This window comes from Ochotona curzoniae, unplaced genomic scaffold (assembly GCF_017591425.1).
Source record: "Ochotona curzoniae isolate NIBS_2020 unplaced genomic scaffold, NIBS_Ocur_1.0 contig_3819, whole genome shotgun sequence".
NCBI lineage: Eukaryota > Metazoa > Chordata > Mammalia > Lagomorpha > Ochotonidae > Ochotona > Ochotona curzoniae.
In genome coordinates, this window is record NW_024466004.1 from 29,992,434 (window position 1) to 30,010,030 (window position 17,597).

Consider the following 17,597-nt stretch of genomic DNA (forward strand, 5'->3'; position numbering starts at 1 on the left):
AAAAACCCTAAAGAGCCAAGGTGACCCTAAAAAGAAAACAACTGATTTTAAAGCATATTACAAAGATGTAATAATTAAAATTAAAAAAATATGAATCTCGGGTCCAGCGCGGTGGCGCAAGTGGTTAAGGTCCTCGCCTTGCACGCCCGGGATCCCATATGGGCGCCGGTTCTATCCCAGCAGCCCCGCTTCCCTTCCAGCTCCCTGCCTGTGGCCTGGGAAAGCAGTCAAGGACGGCCCAAAGCTTTGGGACCCTGCACCTGCGTGGGAGACCCAGAAGAGGCTCCTGGCTTTGGACCGGCATAGCATCGGCCGTTGCACTAACTTGGGGAATGAATCATCGGATGGAAGATCTTCCTCTCTGTCTCTCCTCTTTGTATATCCACCTTTCCAATAAAAAATAATGAAAATAAATATTTTTTAAAAAATATCAATCTGAACACAGAATGATAACTACCAACAGTATAGAAGGAGTTTGAGTAAAAAAAAAAAAAACTAAACCAAAGGAGCCTGAATTTTGTTCATAGTAATGATAAATCTTCACACTAATATGAGTTGTTGATAATAGGGAAAAATAAGTATAGGACATATGGGAATTGCCTGCACTACCTCTGTGCAGTATTATGGGATGGACCCAGGCTCCCTAGTCTCACCCTTACCAATATTTCTAACATCATTTGTTATGAGATGTGAGATAGGAATAATTTTTGCAGTTTCACTTATTCATGAATTTTAACTTACTGGGTCCCAACATGGTACATCTATGTTTCTTTTTTTTTTTTAATAATATTCGGACATTGTTTTATTGCAGTCTTGCTTTTCTCCATGATTTTCATGGCTGTCATTGTGAGAAGGCCCATTGATTGACCTTAAAATTTTGATTAGTTCTCTTAAAATTGTCACAAATTTATATGATTAAATTTTGTATGTCAAGTGTTGATGTAGCTTAAATATTTGGTACTATTGGTGACTGTTATTTTTGGAAGTAAATTCTAAATTAAAATTGGATTATTTTATTTATATCTTTCTTTTAATACTTTTCTTCTTCAAAGAGTCAGTGTTGTGTCTGGATGGATGCTTCACAGCAGGTAAGCTCCCCAATTTCAGCTGGTTCCTTATTGGTGATCTAAAGCTTTATCACCTTGAAAATGGAACCTGGTTTCTCCTCTGCATAATTATTTTTTGTTGTTGTTTTTGTTTTTTGTAATCAGTAGGTGGTTTATAAAATAAAAAAAAACTTCACGTTTGCATTTATATCTAACTCTTTAATCCATCTATAATTAACTTTAACATATAAAAGAAATCATGGGGCAGGCAGTTGGTCTAGCAGTTAAGGTATCCATTAAAACATGTACATCCCACGTAGGAGTGTCTGAGTTGAGTGTCAGCTCTGCTTCTGACTCCAGCTTCCTGCTAATGTGCACCCTGGGTATTGAAAAGATGGGAAGATTTCTAAGTTTTCACTACAGTAAACTGAGTGCATTTCTCCTTAGTTATCTAGACCTTCTTTAATAAAATCTTAGTTGAATTCAGAAAAACTTTGTCTTCATAAAAATGCCTAACAAAAAGATTCTAGTTAACAAATGGTGCTGTGAAATAAACTTAACTCTCTATACATTGTTTTTTTAAATTTAAGTTTATTGCTTTGGTATAAAGAGCAGAAAATAGTAATTCATAGAGTTTTCAAACTGTTTCTCACAAATGAAATTTTTTTCTGGCAGGGAAAAGCAGTTTATGAAGTTGTTCTTCCTGGAAAGAATAGGAGCACAGTGACGACTTACTGGAAATATATAACTCTCAGCTTCGTGATGACTCATAGGAGCAGCCTCTAGTGATTCTTAAAGAGAGAAAATCATGTACATTCACAGACATTTCATTAGAAAACATTCCTTTATCACAATGTAGTTCTAACAAATGCCTTTAGGGATAACACGAAGCTACATGCTTAGACTTGGCCAGGCCATTTCAACTTCATTGGCTGGTGCATTGCTTTTAAAATTTCTCTGTTCTTGAATTAATTCAGTTGAAACACATTATTGACTCACTATGCAAGTGTAAGCCAAATGTCAGCATTCTCCACTGGCTTAGTAAAGTGTTCTCCTATAAGGGAAACCTGGGAATTCGTATCCCATGAGGTGTTTTTCCAACTGAAAATATAAGCTTTACTTTTTGTCAAAAATAATCCTGTTTCTTAAAATAAAAAGTCAAGATTTTGTATTATAATAGGAAGTCAAGATTGTCTTTTGTGTCTAATGATACAATAAACAATCTTGAATTTTATATAAAAAACATAAAAATACAATAGTATTACTTAAATTCAATAATGTTCTCTTCATCTTATTTGCAAAAGATCTTACACCTGCATGTGAAACCTGGAAGAAGTCCTTGGTTCCTGGCTTTGGATTCACTTAACGCAGCTCTGGCCATTGCAGCCACTTGGGGAGTGAATCAGCAGATAGAAACTCTCTCTGTCTCTCCTTCTCTCTGTATATCTGCCTTTCCAATAAAAGTAGATAAGTCTTTTTTAAAAATACCAATATGACAGTTGTTTGCAATGGTAGTTTTTTTCACTCCCCAATTTCACCAATAGACGTGCCTGCACCACTGTAAGTAGTATTCTAGGTAAATAAAGTAGTATTCAGTAAATGAAGCTTGCCAGAGGTTCTTAAATAGTCTCAGGCTGCTTCAAACGCCTGTCTTCAAATAGAGACTCCAGTAACTCCTTCAGGAACCCATTTCAGCCCTGCTCAAGGTATTCTACTTTCAAAATTCAAAACTCTCTAAAATGTGGTTGCCCTTACATAATTAACACAACAACATTTTAAACTTAATTGCATCCCATAGAGAAGTAAAGAAATAACAATCTCTCTGATTAAGCTGATGTGGCAGGGTTATGTGTTTACGTATACTGCCTTTAGAAGCAAATGGGGTGTGAGAACTTTGATGGCACGTGAATGTGGCTAGTATTCATGCCAAAGTAAGCTCTTGCTCATTCCCTTCAGGATCTGTGTTCTGTCCGCAACAGACAGGGTGGCTCCTCATACCCCAGGGCTTTGCATGTAAGTTCAAGTCCTTACAATCTCCAGTCATGCAAATTCATTATTTGAGTCTTTCATTTCCAATTACTTTAACCACACCCAGGTTTGTACTACAGAGGAAGGAGGAAAAGGAAGGAGAGATAGAGGCCCATCGTTTATGGGACTGTCTTTGTATTCAATCAGGTGTAATATACAGGCAGAAACTAGGGAGTATGTCAAAACCATTTGTTCTGCTCCAGATAATCAACCTACTGCTTTTTTTCAGCTGGGTAGGATATATCATCTTCTTCAAGCACGTCTGGTTGGGCTGCAGAAAACAAGTTATACGCTTCAGGACAGTGAGAAAAAAATCTGTTATTCAGAAAAGAAACAAACAGTTGCCTACATTTACTGGATGATCTTGGCTCAGACTTTATCTCAAGACCCAAGTCATACATGCAGAATTCTGGGCTTCTAAACTGCCCACAGAGGAGAGATTCATGCCTGGACTGCTTTCCAGTCCTCTGGGCCAACCCCAGGCATGCCTTTCTGTGCTATGAGGAATTTCCAGGGATAATGCATGTATTATCTTGTTTGGAGTTAAAATTTCTTGAATGGGGTGCACATGCTGCAAATTCTCAACTGTATGCTTTAAATGCAATTTACTATCTCAATTATTGCTCAAGAGAGAGAGAGATGAAGAGAGAGATTTGTATCTACTTCATTCAAAACCTTTCCTGCCTGGGTCCTATGATAATACAGATTTGCACATGAAAAGCATGTGATTTTGTTTAATTGAGTCCAGAACATATTAGGGGAAAATATCAGCAGATAAATGGAAAAGAAGGATTAAATAGCAAATTTAGGGATTTGCACCTAACTGGATAGATAATGAATAGCTTACCAAGGAAATGTTTTTTTTTTTTTAACAAAAGATTGTATAATAAAAGTTATATTGATAAAACTAAATATGACAGGAATGTTTCAAGATGTATTGAAGAATAAAACTCTAAAAGTATGATGATTATTTCAGAGGCTGAAAGTTTAAAACAGAGTGCTATCTGCAAGATATGGGAAGAGAAGAGAAAGTGAAGTTTCTTGGCAAAAGCAAAGGGGCTGAAAGAGGAGGCATGCTGTGAACCTGCATAGCCAAAATGGAAGTACTTCTAAAAGAAGCTATTATAATGGGTTGTTTCAGGACCACACAGTACTAATTTTTTAAGTTCATACATTTTCAATCATTTTCAATCATGTGATGAGTCCAGAGATGGTACAGATGACCAGGCACAGAGCAGAAATGTCTCAGTCAGAGGACTGGCTGAGGATAAGCCATGACCTCCAGGGAGCTAGTGGCCCTGACTTGCAGACCGTAGCCCACTCTGAATGAACAGCCTAGGGCCCTTTGTCAGGTCAGGTCCATGAGAGCCTTCTACACAACCTCTCCCTAACAAACATCTACAAAACAAATAGAAGCTCTGGAAACTTCTTAGCCCACCTCTTAGCACACTCATGCCCAAAGCAAGGGTTCTTACTTCCAAAAACATCAAAAGCATACAAATGGTTACATATGAGATGCTGCCTGCATCAGAAGGAAGTGGCAGTGAGTGGCCGCTGCCAGGGGTGTCAGCACACAGAGCTGACACAGGTGCGCGCGGCAGAGCCCCTCTCCAGGCGTGTCCTCCCACAGGCCGCACTTACTTGCTCAGGGTCAGCAACAACATTCGTTTTCTTGACAGGTAAGTTCATCTTTTGTTTCTCTCTCTCTGCAAAATTTCCTTCTCGCTGCCTCCCACCGCCGATTCCATATAATTGCTAGCCAGTGAAATTTGCCTTGGCTTTGCTCTGTTTTCCCAGGTGAATGCATTTTTCCATGTGAAGCTGGGTTGGTTTCTGTTCCTCCATTCTTTTCGTTCGCCCCTCTAGAATTCCCTTGGGCTACCCACATCCGGTTGTCTGAGCTTTTTGGTTGTCTGTGCCACTCGGTTGGGTTCGCGATGTCAAGCCCTTCTACCCTACCAATTCTTTGTGCTTTTGCTGGTAGTCTTCTTCATCATCCTCATTCTCCTCTGGGTCTGGTGATTTCTTTTTCTTGCGGGGGCCATCAGCCTCTCCATCTCTCCCCTCTTCGTGCCCCTTTCCCCTCAGCCTTCTGCTTCTGCCTGGAGCTGAGCATCCACCTCCCCAGAGCACATCAGCTGCTACTGGCCTTGGCAATCAGCCTCCCTCCTTTTGGCATTACATCTCCTGCTAGGATGTTATTTTTGAGAACATGAACTAAAAAAATTGGATCTCAGAAACTAACAATGTAATCACAAAGTAAAAACTGAAGGATTAGAAGATAAAACATTCCTAAAACTAAAATGAAAAACACAAAGAGAAAAATGGTAACACTTGAAGTGTAGGATGTGAAGATCTACTAGGAATATAGGACATTTGGAAAAAGTAATGCAAATATTTTCACAAAACTGAAAAACATAAAACTCCCAAGGGAAAACAGTGAGGGCACAGAACACAATAAAATACAGCCATTCAAAGACTCCTCACACGTGAATCTTTAGAAGATTCCTTGAGCTTCAAAAAAAAGTGACCCCACAGACCATTGAGAAAAGTAGTGTCAATGAACTTCCTAATAACAAAAATTGGAAGCTGCAGAATGAAACAATGACAAGTTTAAAACTCTCAAGAAAAACATTTTCTACTTAGGATTTGTCTCACACACTAAAAATATAGTGCGAGGATAGGGGCAGGATAGCACAGAGACATTATAAGATCACCATGATTTCTAATTACTTCCTTCCTATGTAACTCTTCTCAAAAGATGACTGAAGTACGTGGTTCACCACAATGAGAGAGTAGAAAGATGTGATGGAAGAAGGAAGACTAGCACAGGAAGGTGTGGTGTTGGGGTGCGACCAGAGCACCAGCATCACATATGGGTATTGTTTGGAATCTCAGCTCCTCTATTTCTGACCTGGCTGCCTGGCAATGATCTGGGGAAAGCAAAAAAAAAAAAAGATGGCTCAAGTAGTAGGGCCTCCACGTGGGAAACGACGGTGAAGCTGTCTGACCCATCTCAGTCTGTCCATTACAGCAGTCTGGGGAGTATCAGCAGATCTCACTCTCACTCTGCACTCTCACTCTCTCTGTTATTCTGACTTTCAAATAAATTAAACTATGTCTGTAAAAAACAACAAAGAATATAACAAATAGAGAAAACTAAAAAAAAAAAATTCTGGAATTTCTAAAGGAGTGCACTAGAGTGACAATTCACATCCCTAGTCCATACTGGAGAACAAAGGGGTGGGGGCACCAGAAGGAAAATCTCCCAAAAGACAAAGGCAAATCACATATTAACCCAGTTTTCTCATACAAGAAATAATATGGAGAACAATTGAATTATATGGGTAGATTTAGTGTTACAACGAAAAAAGAAAAAAACAACTAAGAAATTGAAAGAACTAAATAACAGTCAAGCAGAGGGAAAAATTCAAATCACTAAATCAGTGGAGTAGTAGACAATATTCACTGACATAATTAACATTACACATACCAGATCAAAATTTGTGGTATGAATATTGAAAAGTGAGATACACGATAGTTTAAAAATCTTTAAATACTACAATAGAAAATCAGTTACTGAGGGCTATGAGACAGTATTATACATGTGTATTAATTAAAATTATAGAAGTAACTTCTTGAAGAAACAACTGAAATACTCAAAAATAGCTGCTTCTTAGTAGTGGAATGGGACGAAAATAATTTACTAGGAAGCCATTGTTTGTTACAACTTTTCTGGCCCTTTTAAAATGTTAAAATTATCAGTCAGCATTTCCTTGTTACTGAATTCTGCAAATGGATGTCCACAGTAATGAGTCAAAAGGAGCAGAATACCTTAAAAATCAGCTACATTTTCACTGGCAACAGGGGCAAAGGGCAGAAGATTCTGAATGACTTCTCCTGACATCGTGTGGGCTGCAAGTAAGAAAAAGCCTTTGTGAAGCAATTTTAAATTTTGCCAAAGATGAATAACCCTAGAAATGCAAAAGGATCATCCAAGAGATCATCAGAAAATTCAAGTATTGGTGTTGAGTGGTCAATTGAAGGAAAATATGACAGCCAAGAAACAAAAAGAATGGTTTAGATTTTTCGGTGTCCTTAGAAGAACCTAACACCAAAAGATTCAGAAGACAAAGAACCCATTTTTAGATGCTTGTTAGATACAGAGAAAATAAAATAGTCTCATTATTATAACAATCAAGTACAAATTTACCCTTTATTTCTATCCACATCTTTTTGATGGGGTTAGCAAAATTGGGTAACTGACAGAGAATGAAATGTAGGATATGTTTCATGAAGCACTTCCACAGATTATAAAAATATCAGTTATGATCAATGGGATGAAGAAAAGATTTAACTTAGAGTCAACTTTTGACGTACCTTCTGCATATGATTAAGCAGCCTGTAGAAGACTAACCCACTCACCCACTACAACCAGAATCATGAGTGCAGTGTTCGGAGGCCGCAGAGAGATACCAAAGGGATTCAAGACATCAAGATCCTAGGAAATGGTCAATACATCGATGAGACACTAAACTCTTACCGGCTTTTCCCATAATGCATTGTCTGTTGAGCAAAATTACTCAAAAAATGTGAGAAAAGAAAAGAAAAAAAGCTGAGAGGGGAGATCAGAACTTTCCACCGTATCACAATCTGAGAAGAAAAAAATTGGAGCTCAAGATGCCAAGGCAAGGGAATCTGAGATGAGAAAGTCCCGAGACTGGGAGTTAACACACCTGACATTCCCAGTCTCTTTTTCTGTATCATCACATGTGCATTCCAAGGAATGCAGGAATTTACTACAGTTTATAGAATTTCTGTCAAAATTTTTACCATGGACTCGGCGGCATGGCTCAGTGGCTAAGTCCATGCATTGCACACACCAGGATCCAATAAAAGGCACTGGCTCATATTCCAGCTGCTCCACTTCCCATCCAGCTCCCTGCCTGTGGTCTGGGAAAGCAGTAGAGGATGGTCAAAGTCGTGGGACCCTGCACCTGCATGGGAGGCCTGGAGACTCCTGGCTTCAGACCAACTCAGCCCCAGCCCTTGTTGCCACTTCGGGGGTGAATCAGTAGATAGATCTTCCTCTCTGTCTCTACTTCTCTCAGTAGATTTGCTTTTCCAATAAAAATAAATAAATCTTAAAAAAAAAAAAGCTTGTTACATGGCATCCTCAGCCTACATACTAATGGTAAATAGATGAGGCCTTTAAAGTCTTAAATTCAAGTTTGGATTGACTCACCTCTAAACATAAAGACAGACTTCTATAATTACAACCTTCTGGAAGAAGCAGGAACCAATGTTCTCAGGAATAGGTCAATAACCCCAGAGCTTCTATATTTTTTTCATATATACATGAAAGCAGTTATTAAATAAAACTTAGAAATGTTTACTTGTTGGGCCCGGCGGCATGGCCTAGCGGCTAAAGTCATCGCCTTGAATGTGCTGGGATCTCATATAGGCATCAGTTCTAATCCCAGCGGCCCCATTTCACATCCAGCTCCCTGCTTGTGACCTGAGAAAGCAGTGGACGACTGCCCAAACCTTTGGGACCCTGCACCCGTGTGGGATACCCGGAAGAGGTTCCTGGTTCCTGGCTTCAGATTGGCACAGCAACAGCTGTTGTGGACACTTGGGGAGTGAATCATCGGACAGAAGATCTTCCTCTCTGCCTCTCTTCCTCTCTGTATATCTGACTTTGTAATAAAAATAAATAAATCTTTAAAAAAGTGTTTACATGTTGAGCCAAGTAAGAGAATTATTTGAAATACATCCAAAAATGAATAGTATATTAGATTAGCTTGTACAGATTTATTTATTTTTATATTATTTTATTTTATGTATTTATTTTTATTTTTATTTTTATTGGAAAGGCAGATTTGCAGAGAGAAGGAGAGACCAAGAGAAACATCCATCTGCTGGTTCACTCCCCAAATGGCCACAGCAGCTGGAGCTGAGCCGATCCGAAGCCAAGAGCCAGTAGCGTCTTCCAGGTCTCCCATATGGGTGCGTGATTCCAAGGCTTTAGGCCATTCTCCACTGCTTCACCAGGCCACAAGCAGGGAGCTAGATGGGAAGTGGAGCAGCCTGGATATGAACCAGTGTCCATATAGAATCCCAGCACATGCAAGGCAAGGCCTTTAGTCACTAGGCTACCATGCTAGACCCTAGATTAAAAAAAAAAAAAACCTGTAATTAAAGAAATAAATAACAGTATACAGAAGTTGACTTAAAAGCTAGAATTATAATAATAGACTACTGAATGATGTCATTTCCAAAATGGATTAGATTGAGAAAATAAGAAATAGGAAGCCAGCAAATTCTGTAGAACTAAACAAGCTCATGGAGCAGAGAAGAGGAGAGAAAATGCAAATACACAAGGTATTTGATTTTTTTGAAGTGCAACATATACATTAACAAAGTGAAATGACAGGAAAGAATGAAAATGATGAAAGCAATATTTGAAAAACTAATACAGTATTTTGCAAAGTTACTAAGAAACAGCATAAGGAACTCCACAAACATGAAAAAAAAAAAACAACGAAGACTAGTTCCAAGTACATTGTAGTGAACATACTGGGAAAGAGTAATTATAAAAATAGCCATTAAAAAAATAATAAAAGTATTGCATCCAAGGAACAGTAATGCACTTAAAACTGACTCTCAGACAAAACAAATGATTGAAGCCAGAAAATTATGGAATCGTAACTTTTGAATATGGAAAATAATTGCCAACTGTAAAGTCTACCTCTATGAAATATATTCTTCTATCATCACAACAAAATTTAAAAATGAATGAAATTTCTAGGTAAAAAGGCAATATTTTGTACAAAAATATGGTAATTAAAGAAGAGAAAGGTGCCATCAGTAAAATGGTAGAAAATAATAACTAATTCTGTCTGGGATTTAATCTCTATACAAAATAAAGTAGACAATAACAAAAAACAATAACTCAGTACACAGAATCTAGTCAATGTACTCACTTGTATTATATTCTAGTAAAACCTAGACGCCTTTTAACTCCAGATTAACATAACTAGCCCCAATTGTAGGCAACTGGCTAGGCTGCCTTGAACCTAGGCACGTGTTACCCTGCTGAGAGAAAAGCAGCCAGTAACAGTGGATATTCTGGGCCTAGTTAATGCTGAACTTGTGTTAATTATACCAGTTTCCAGCGGAGCTGCCTGTTCCATTTTATTTTTTCTAAAGATCTGTGGGGAAGGTGGCAAACACAGCACTGGGACAGGTAGCCCCAAGTGGCCAGGCTGAGGGTAGGGGTCATGTGAGGGAGGGTATTGCTGCAGATTACCCAAGGAAGAGGGTCTGGGGATATATTGGAGTGGGAGGAGCTGAGGACATGTTTGACAGGGGAGAAATGACTTCTGGGGTTTTCCTCGGCCAAGGCCACTTTACCCACGAGTAGGAGAGAGATGTAAGATGGAGTGGTTTAGAGGAATGAAAATGAAAAATTGGAGGATATGTCTGGGTCAGACCAAGGCACTCACTCACATGAGAGACCTGGGCTGGGCTAAATAGCATTACCCACTGCCCACTGGTACACACAAAAGCTGGAGGTGGGATGCAATCCTGGTGGGCTAGGCTGCAGTATTCACCCCGAAGTATCAAGTCAGGGCGTGGGCCATGTCAGGCTTAGCAACAGCACCTACCAGAACGTGAGAGAGCCAGATCTGGGGCAAGATTCTATAGGGGACTTGTGGACTCACCTCTGAGAGACTAAAACATTCACTGGTTTGTGTGGAAAATTGGGGGTGGTGATAGACTGAGTCAGGCTGGACCATAGAACTGACCTGACCTGGGGTTGGAGTTGGGAGGAGGGCAGGCAGGGCCAGGCTGAAGCACCCACTGGCACATGCAAAGGCCAGGACTGAGGGCAGACCATGCCAAGAAGGGCTGCAGCACCTGAGTGGGTCTAGTACGGAAATTTGGGGAACACCCCTGCGGTTGGGTGTGCTAGGCCAGGCAAGACTGAAGCACTTATCAACATTTGTGTGGATCAGGTATGTGAGCAAGCCAGAATGGGTCAGACCATAGCACCAGCTGACACGCACAAGAGTCAGGACAGGGTATGGGCTGCACCTGGCTGGACTAGGCTACAACACCCACTAGCTGAGACTGCAGGTGGGCCATGTCAGGCTACGTTGAACAAGGGGAATTTGGGAGTTTGCCTGCTAAACTACAACTCCCTCTGGTGAGTGAGAGCCTGAGCTGTAACTAGATCAGACTGGTCTGGGCTGCAGCATGTGCTGGTTCTTCTAAGAGTCAGAATGAGAGCTGGAACTAGAAGTGGGCTAGTCTGGGTACAGCCCAATTAGGTTAGGCTGCAGCACACACCAACAAGTGCCAAGACTAGGTGACAGGTCATGTCAGGCTGGAATACAGTTCCCCCCAGAAGGTGCAAGATCTGTGGCTGGGAGCAGGCCAGCAACTCATGTGGGAGATGGGACTATGGACAGAACTGACCAGGAAGCTGCATTTACCAGCATATGTGTTGACTGGTGCAGGTCATTGACTGAATTTGACTCTGCAACAGCTAGCACACACAGAGGCAAGTCTGAGGTTACCGTATAACAGTAGTTAAATCATAACTTGGGGTTTGAGCATCCCAATACAAGTTGCCTGATTTGAGTCTACTTACTCTGCTTTTGATTCAGCTTCCTGCTTATGCACACCCTGAAAAGCAGCAAATGATGGATCCAGTAATTCAATCCCTGCGACCCACGTAGGAGACTAAGATTGAGCTCTGATGTCCTGTGACTCAGCCCTGGGTGTTGTACACGAGAGAATAGTGAACCAATGGGTGGAACATCTACATATAGCTCTCAAGTTTTCAAATAAAATGAAAATAAAATCATAATTTTTTAAACAGGAGAATTCATAAAACCACATCTGAACAATTCTTATGGATACAGAATAACAGAAATGGGCAAGATACTAAGTGCTATGTGTTAAGGGAGAATACACCTCCAAAGAATGTGAGTTCTAAAAGAAAAGAGGAAAATTATTGTGTTACTTGTACAGTTACATGGATAAATATGGAAATTAAAGAAAAGCATTAGTGTTCTCTATTTTAAAAATTACATCTGTTTGGAATGTATTCAATATTAGAAAAGCATGGATTGTAGTCTCTTTGAAATTTATAAATGGAATATCCCTAAATGACAGGAAAAGAGAACAATATAATCCTTCAAAGACTTCCCAAGACTATGAATCAATTTTGAAATAACTTTGTCACTAGATCTTTTCTTCTCCACCTAGGAAATAAGCCACCCTGCTAATCAAACTGTGAAGCGAAAAAAGTATGACTTTGGTGAGTACATTCTATTTTTCATGGATCTACCTGATGAAATGTATGATCAATTTAAAGTCCATATGTTCAGTCATTGGTCATAGATTACATTACAAAAACATTACTACTATCAGAAAGTATGAATCATTCTCTTAAGAACAAGTGTGCACACTTCTAAATTGTATAGTCATTATTAAGAATGCAGTAGAATTATTATCTTCCTGATATCAATTTGGGACTATACACTAATAAATTTGAAGCAGCTCCAGATTTGAGTAAAAACGTTAAGTAAACATGCATTGATTGTGTACCTAGAATTTCTAGCATAAAATGGTTCTTACTTACAAAGATCGGCATGGTAGGCGAGAAGATAAGATCCACACTAATGACATACACAAAGGTCAGTGAAGACTCTGTCCAGTGATGAAGTGTGAATTCAATGAAACAGGCTGAGTGTCTAGGAACCCACATGGAGACCACCAGGGCTATTGATATAATAAAGACCATGTGGAAAAGATTTGCCCAGTATTAGATAAGGTGCTGAGTTTGAAGAAGGAAAAAGAGACTTTGTAGCAGAATAAGGAAAGGAATGGATGTGCAAATAACATGCTGTGCACAAGCCACCTGCATACGCCAGCCTGACAAACGGTGGCTTAGCGTGAGCACTTCCAGCGGTGTCGCCCATAAAATGCCAGATTCTAGGAAGAGAATAGATCCTTCTGAGGACGCAGCATGAGCTGCAGAGACAGTATGTTGGTTAATTAATCAATCTCTGGTCACCAGTTATTACAGTTAGTCATAAAACATTGTGTCTGAGACTTGTTTGACCTCAAACAAATTAGTTAACCTCCCTTAAAAAATGAGGATCCCAAAGATCTATTTCACAGAGTTTCTATGAGTGTTCAACAGTTTTAAAACCTGGTGCAGAATAGGCACTTTTTTATGTTATTTTTTATTAGCTAGTAAGTTTTTTTAATTACATAATCAAATGGGTTCAAGAAGAAATTTTAAATTATTTACACATACATGCAAAATTGCTTAAATGTATTAGCTTATAAGTGACTTGCCAACTTTAATAGCAAGGAGAGAGTTTGTGTGTATATTTTTTGGTGTTATACATCTCTTTACAGGAATAGTCTGTATACCATCTGCCTTTCTGTTTGTTTCCAGTAGCTTTTATAATGGTTACATACTACTTTTTTGTCTAACTCACACTCTATTTTAAAATTTTTGTTTATTCATTTGGCAATCAGAGCTATATAGAGAAAATGAAAAATGAAAAAAGAGGAACATTTCTTCCATCTACTGGTTAAATTTTCAGGTGGCCACAAAGGCCAGGACTGGGCCAGACCAAAATAAGGACCCAGGAGCTTCATCGGAGTCTCCTATGTGGCAGTGGTGGCAGAGACCCAGTCATCTGAATTATATTCCACTGCTTTTCCCAAGCCATTAGCAGGGTGCTGGATCAGAAGTGGAGAGGGCAGAACATGAACCAGCACCCAAATGGGATACTGGTATTGTAGGCAATGGTTTACTCACCACACCACAATGCCAAACCTCCATTCTACATTCTAAAATCAGCATTCTTATTTTCACCACAGTCTGAAACAATGTCTCTAATAGACATGCAATTCCAAAAATCTAAACAATCTAAATTATGAACAAATTATATTAGTGTTGTATATATAACTCAAAATATGTGTAAAGTATAAGCTGCTTTGTAATTTTCCTTCATGTGGTAGCTGTACATTATGTTACTCATCTTAGGAGGTAATTTTATTTGCAAGTTCTCCTGTTCTCAGACAGCTGTATTTACCCGGGGGTAGCTCTTGCCAAGATTATTGTCATTTGCTGCCCAAAGTTGCTTTCTTCTCTATCAGAATACCATGTTCTGATCTCGTTTTATTTATTCCTTACTTGTAGTTATAGCTTCTGTTTTCTTTATAGTTATGATGTTTTGTTTCCTGCTACACCAACTTTTCAAGCATTTTGAAACAAAAACTCTAACTGCACTTTTCCTTTTAACAAAATCGTGTTTTCTAAATAAGAAAATATTTATTTGAGCTTTGTTTTTTTCAGATTTATTTTTATTAGAAAGTCAGATATACAGAGAGAAGGAGAGACAGAGTGGAATATCTTCCGTCTGCTGACTCGCTCCCCAATGAGCAGCTCCCATTAGAGCTGAGCCAATCCGAAGCCAGGAGCCCAGAGCTTGCACTATATGGGTGCAGGGTCCCAAGGCTTTGGGCCATCATCAACTGCTTTCCCAGGCCACAAGCGGAGAGCAGGGCTACTGGGATTAGAACAGATGCCCATATGGGAGCCCGGTGAGTTCAAGGTGAGGACTTTAGCTGCTAGGCTACCATGCCAGGCCCTATTGGGACTTTTTTTTTTTTTATAGTTTAATGTATTTTAATAGCAAACTTACAGGAACAGCACAGAAGACAGACAACATTAAAAACATGTACTTGCATGTAGGACAACTCAGTTAGAAAAGTATAGTGAATGGATGGAATCTACTACTGTATGATAAAAATGCTACAAACACCATTTAGTTGCCGTCAATAAGAAATTTACTTGTTTTAAAAAAATCCAAATGCTGGCATTGTCCAGAAAAATTTAACAGGTTTATTTATAATTGTTATAAAGTTGAACTGCTGAAACTTGTTCACTGAAACATTTTGACTTGCGTTAATGCTTTACGTCCCCGCATTTATATTAAAAACCCACACACAAATGAAAATGGAAAAACTGCCAATACCTGATTTCTGTCCCCTAGTTTTCCATTTGCAATCATATACTTAGGTACCTTTTGACCCCATGGGGAAAAAAACAAAACCAAACAAAAAAACCAAACAAAAAAACCAAACAAAAAAAAAAAAACAAACACCCCTAAACGTTCAGAGCTACCAATATAACAGGTAAGAAGAGGGAAAAAAAATTTGTTTTGAGAATGAAATGTTTCTCCTCATAGTGGATTCTTTTTTTTTTAAAGATTTATTTTTATTATTTTTTATTGGAAAGGCGGATATACAGAGAGGAGATACAGAGAGGAAGATCTTCCATCCGATGATTCACTCCCCAAGTGAGCCGCAACGGGTCGATACTATGCCGATCCGAAGCCAGGAGCCTCTTCCGGGTCTCCCACGCGGGTGCAGGTTCCCAAAGCTTTGGGCCGTCCTCGACTGCTTTCCCGGGCCACAGGCAGGGAGCTGGAAGGGAAGCGGGGCTGCCGGGATTAGAACCGGCGCCCATATGGGATCCCGGGCGTGCAAGGCGAGGACTTAACCACTTGCGCCACCGCGCCGGGCCCCATAGTGGATTCTTAAGCACGTTCTCCACGTATGCGGCGTGCTAGCTGGATGTCTTTTGGCATAATTGTTACACGTTTGGCATGGATAGCACACAGGTTGGTGTCTTCAAACAGGCCAACCAGATAGGCCTCACTTGCCTCCTGCAAAGCACCAATAGCTGCACTCTGGAAGCGCAGATCTGTTTTGAAATCCTGAGCAATTTCTCGCACCAGACGCTGGAAGGGGAGTTTGCAAATCAGAAGCTCAGTGGACTTCTGATAACGTCTAATTTCACGGAGCGCCACAGTACCAGGCCTGTAACGGTGAGGTTTCTTCACCCCTCCAGTAGAGGGCGCACTTTTGCGAGCGGCTTTTGTAGCCAGTTGTTTTCTGGGAGCCTTGCCATCAGTCGATTTGCGGGCAGTCTGCTTTGTACGAGCCATGGTGCAAGTACTTCCTTACTCACCTACCCCCTTCTCCTTCGGCTGGAGCTCGGCGAGCGAGAGGCGGCGCTGGCGTTGAGAGCGACGTCGGCGCGGCGGTGACTGGGAACACCCTATTGGGACTTTTTAAGCTCAGCATTTCACCTGTTACTCTAGCAAGCATTTCAGCCCATCCAAGATGTTCCCTGAGGTCTCACGTCAAAATCTTTGAGACACTTCTTTCTGTTATTTCACTTTCCTATTAGGAAAACTAGTTTTCTATTCCTTCAATCTCCAGATCTCTCAGATATTCACCCCAACCCTTTCTCATTCTAACCATCCTAACAATTTTCTTCTGCAGTCCCATGTGTGATTTCTACTTGCAGAAAGTTGATCCTAATGTTCAGCAAACTTGGCAACAGCATCTTCTTTGGGAGGTTGGTTGTGTTCTTTTCTTTTGGAACATTTTTAGATTTCCCTGTAGTTCAAGACCTGTTTTCCAATTTAAATTTATTTTATTGCTCTGATACCTAATTGTTATTTATATATTCTCTTAGTCATTAGTCATTTCAAGCACATTTGTCATAGCTCTTTTTTATTATAGCCATTGTATTTGAAAGACATAGACAGAAAGAAAGAGATGAAGAGAGAAATGAGAAAGAGAAAGAGAAAATTTTTATCCATTAGTTCACTCTCTCCTTAAATGTCTGCATCACCCAAGGCTGGGTCAGACCAAAGCTAGGAGTCCAAAACTCAACTTGGATCCTCCATGCGGATAGAAGGAACTCAACTACATGAACCATCACCTATGCTTATAAGGTACATAGTAGCAGGAAGACAGAATCAGAAACAGAGCAAGGACTTGAACTCAGGCTCTCTGATACATACCCAAGTATCCCAGGGGATCTTAACTCCAGCACCAAATGTCCACCCTCCCAGATTATATTTGCTTCAATAAGTCGAGGATCCACTGACTTAGAAAAATGGAAGATTACATGGTGCTGATGAGAATACTTGTAAGTGGGAAGTCAGATTTTTACTGGAAAATTCACTAAAACTGAAAAGCTCCAACTTCAAACAAAGCACAAATAAATAGATAGAACCGGAGCTATGGCATAGCAGGTGGAACCTTCCCCTACAGTGCTGGCATCTCATATAGGTGCCAGTTAGAATCCTAACTGCTTCACTTAGAACTCAACTCCCTGCCAATGCACCTAGAAAAATAGCAGAAGATACCATGCGGTACCATGCGGGAGACCTGAAGAAAGTTCTAGACTCCTGACTTTGGACTCATCCAGCTAATACACTGAGATCATCTGGAAAATGAAGCAGCAAGTGGAAGATATCCTTTGGTTGATTCATTCCCAAAGAGGTCATAACAGCCAGGGCAGAGCCAGCTTGAATTCACTCTCAATCTCTTACCTGGGTGGCAGGAGCCCAGGTACTGTCATCTGCTGCCTTCTCTGGCACATTGATTGGAATTAGACCAGAAACAGAA

At 40.0% G+C, this 17,597-nt stretch overlaps 1 protein-coding gene across 1 annotated transcript; it reads right to left on the minus strand.

The window, feature by feature from the left end:
* Positions 1-15,170: 15,170 nt before the first annotated feature.
* On the minus strand, positions 15,171-16,219 carry LOC121158713 (histone H3.3A-like). Its single transcript, XM_040983640.1, has 2 exons — positions 15,696-16,219; positions 15,171-15,351 (listed from the first exon to the last, which is right to left on the minus strand). The coding sequence occupies exon 1, from the start codon at positions 16,118-16,120 to the stop codon at positions 15,710-15,712; it is 411 nt and encodes a 136-aa protein (XP_040839574.1). The 5' UTR covers positions 16,121-16,219; the 3' UTR covers positions 15,171-15,351; positions 15,696-15,709.
* Positions 16,220-17,597: the final 1,378 nt, after the last annotated feature.

What these genes read in the sequence shown, in the direction of transcription:
- LOC121158713 (XM_040983640.1), bottom strand. Translation starts at nt 16,120, where the DNA reads ATGGCTCGTACAAAGCAGACTGCCCGCAAATCGACTGATGGCAAGGCT.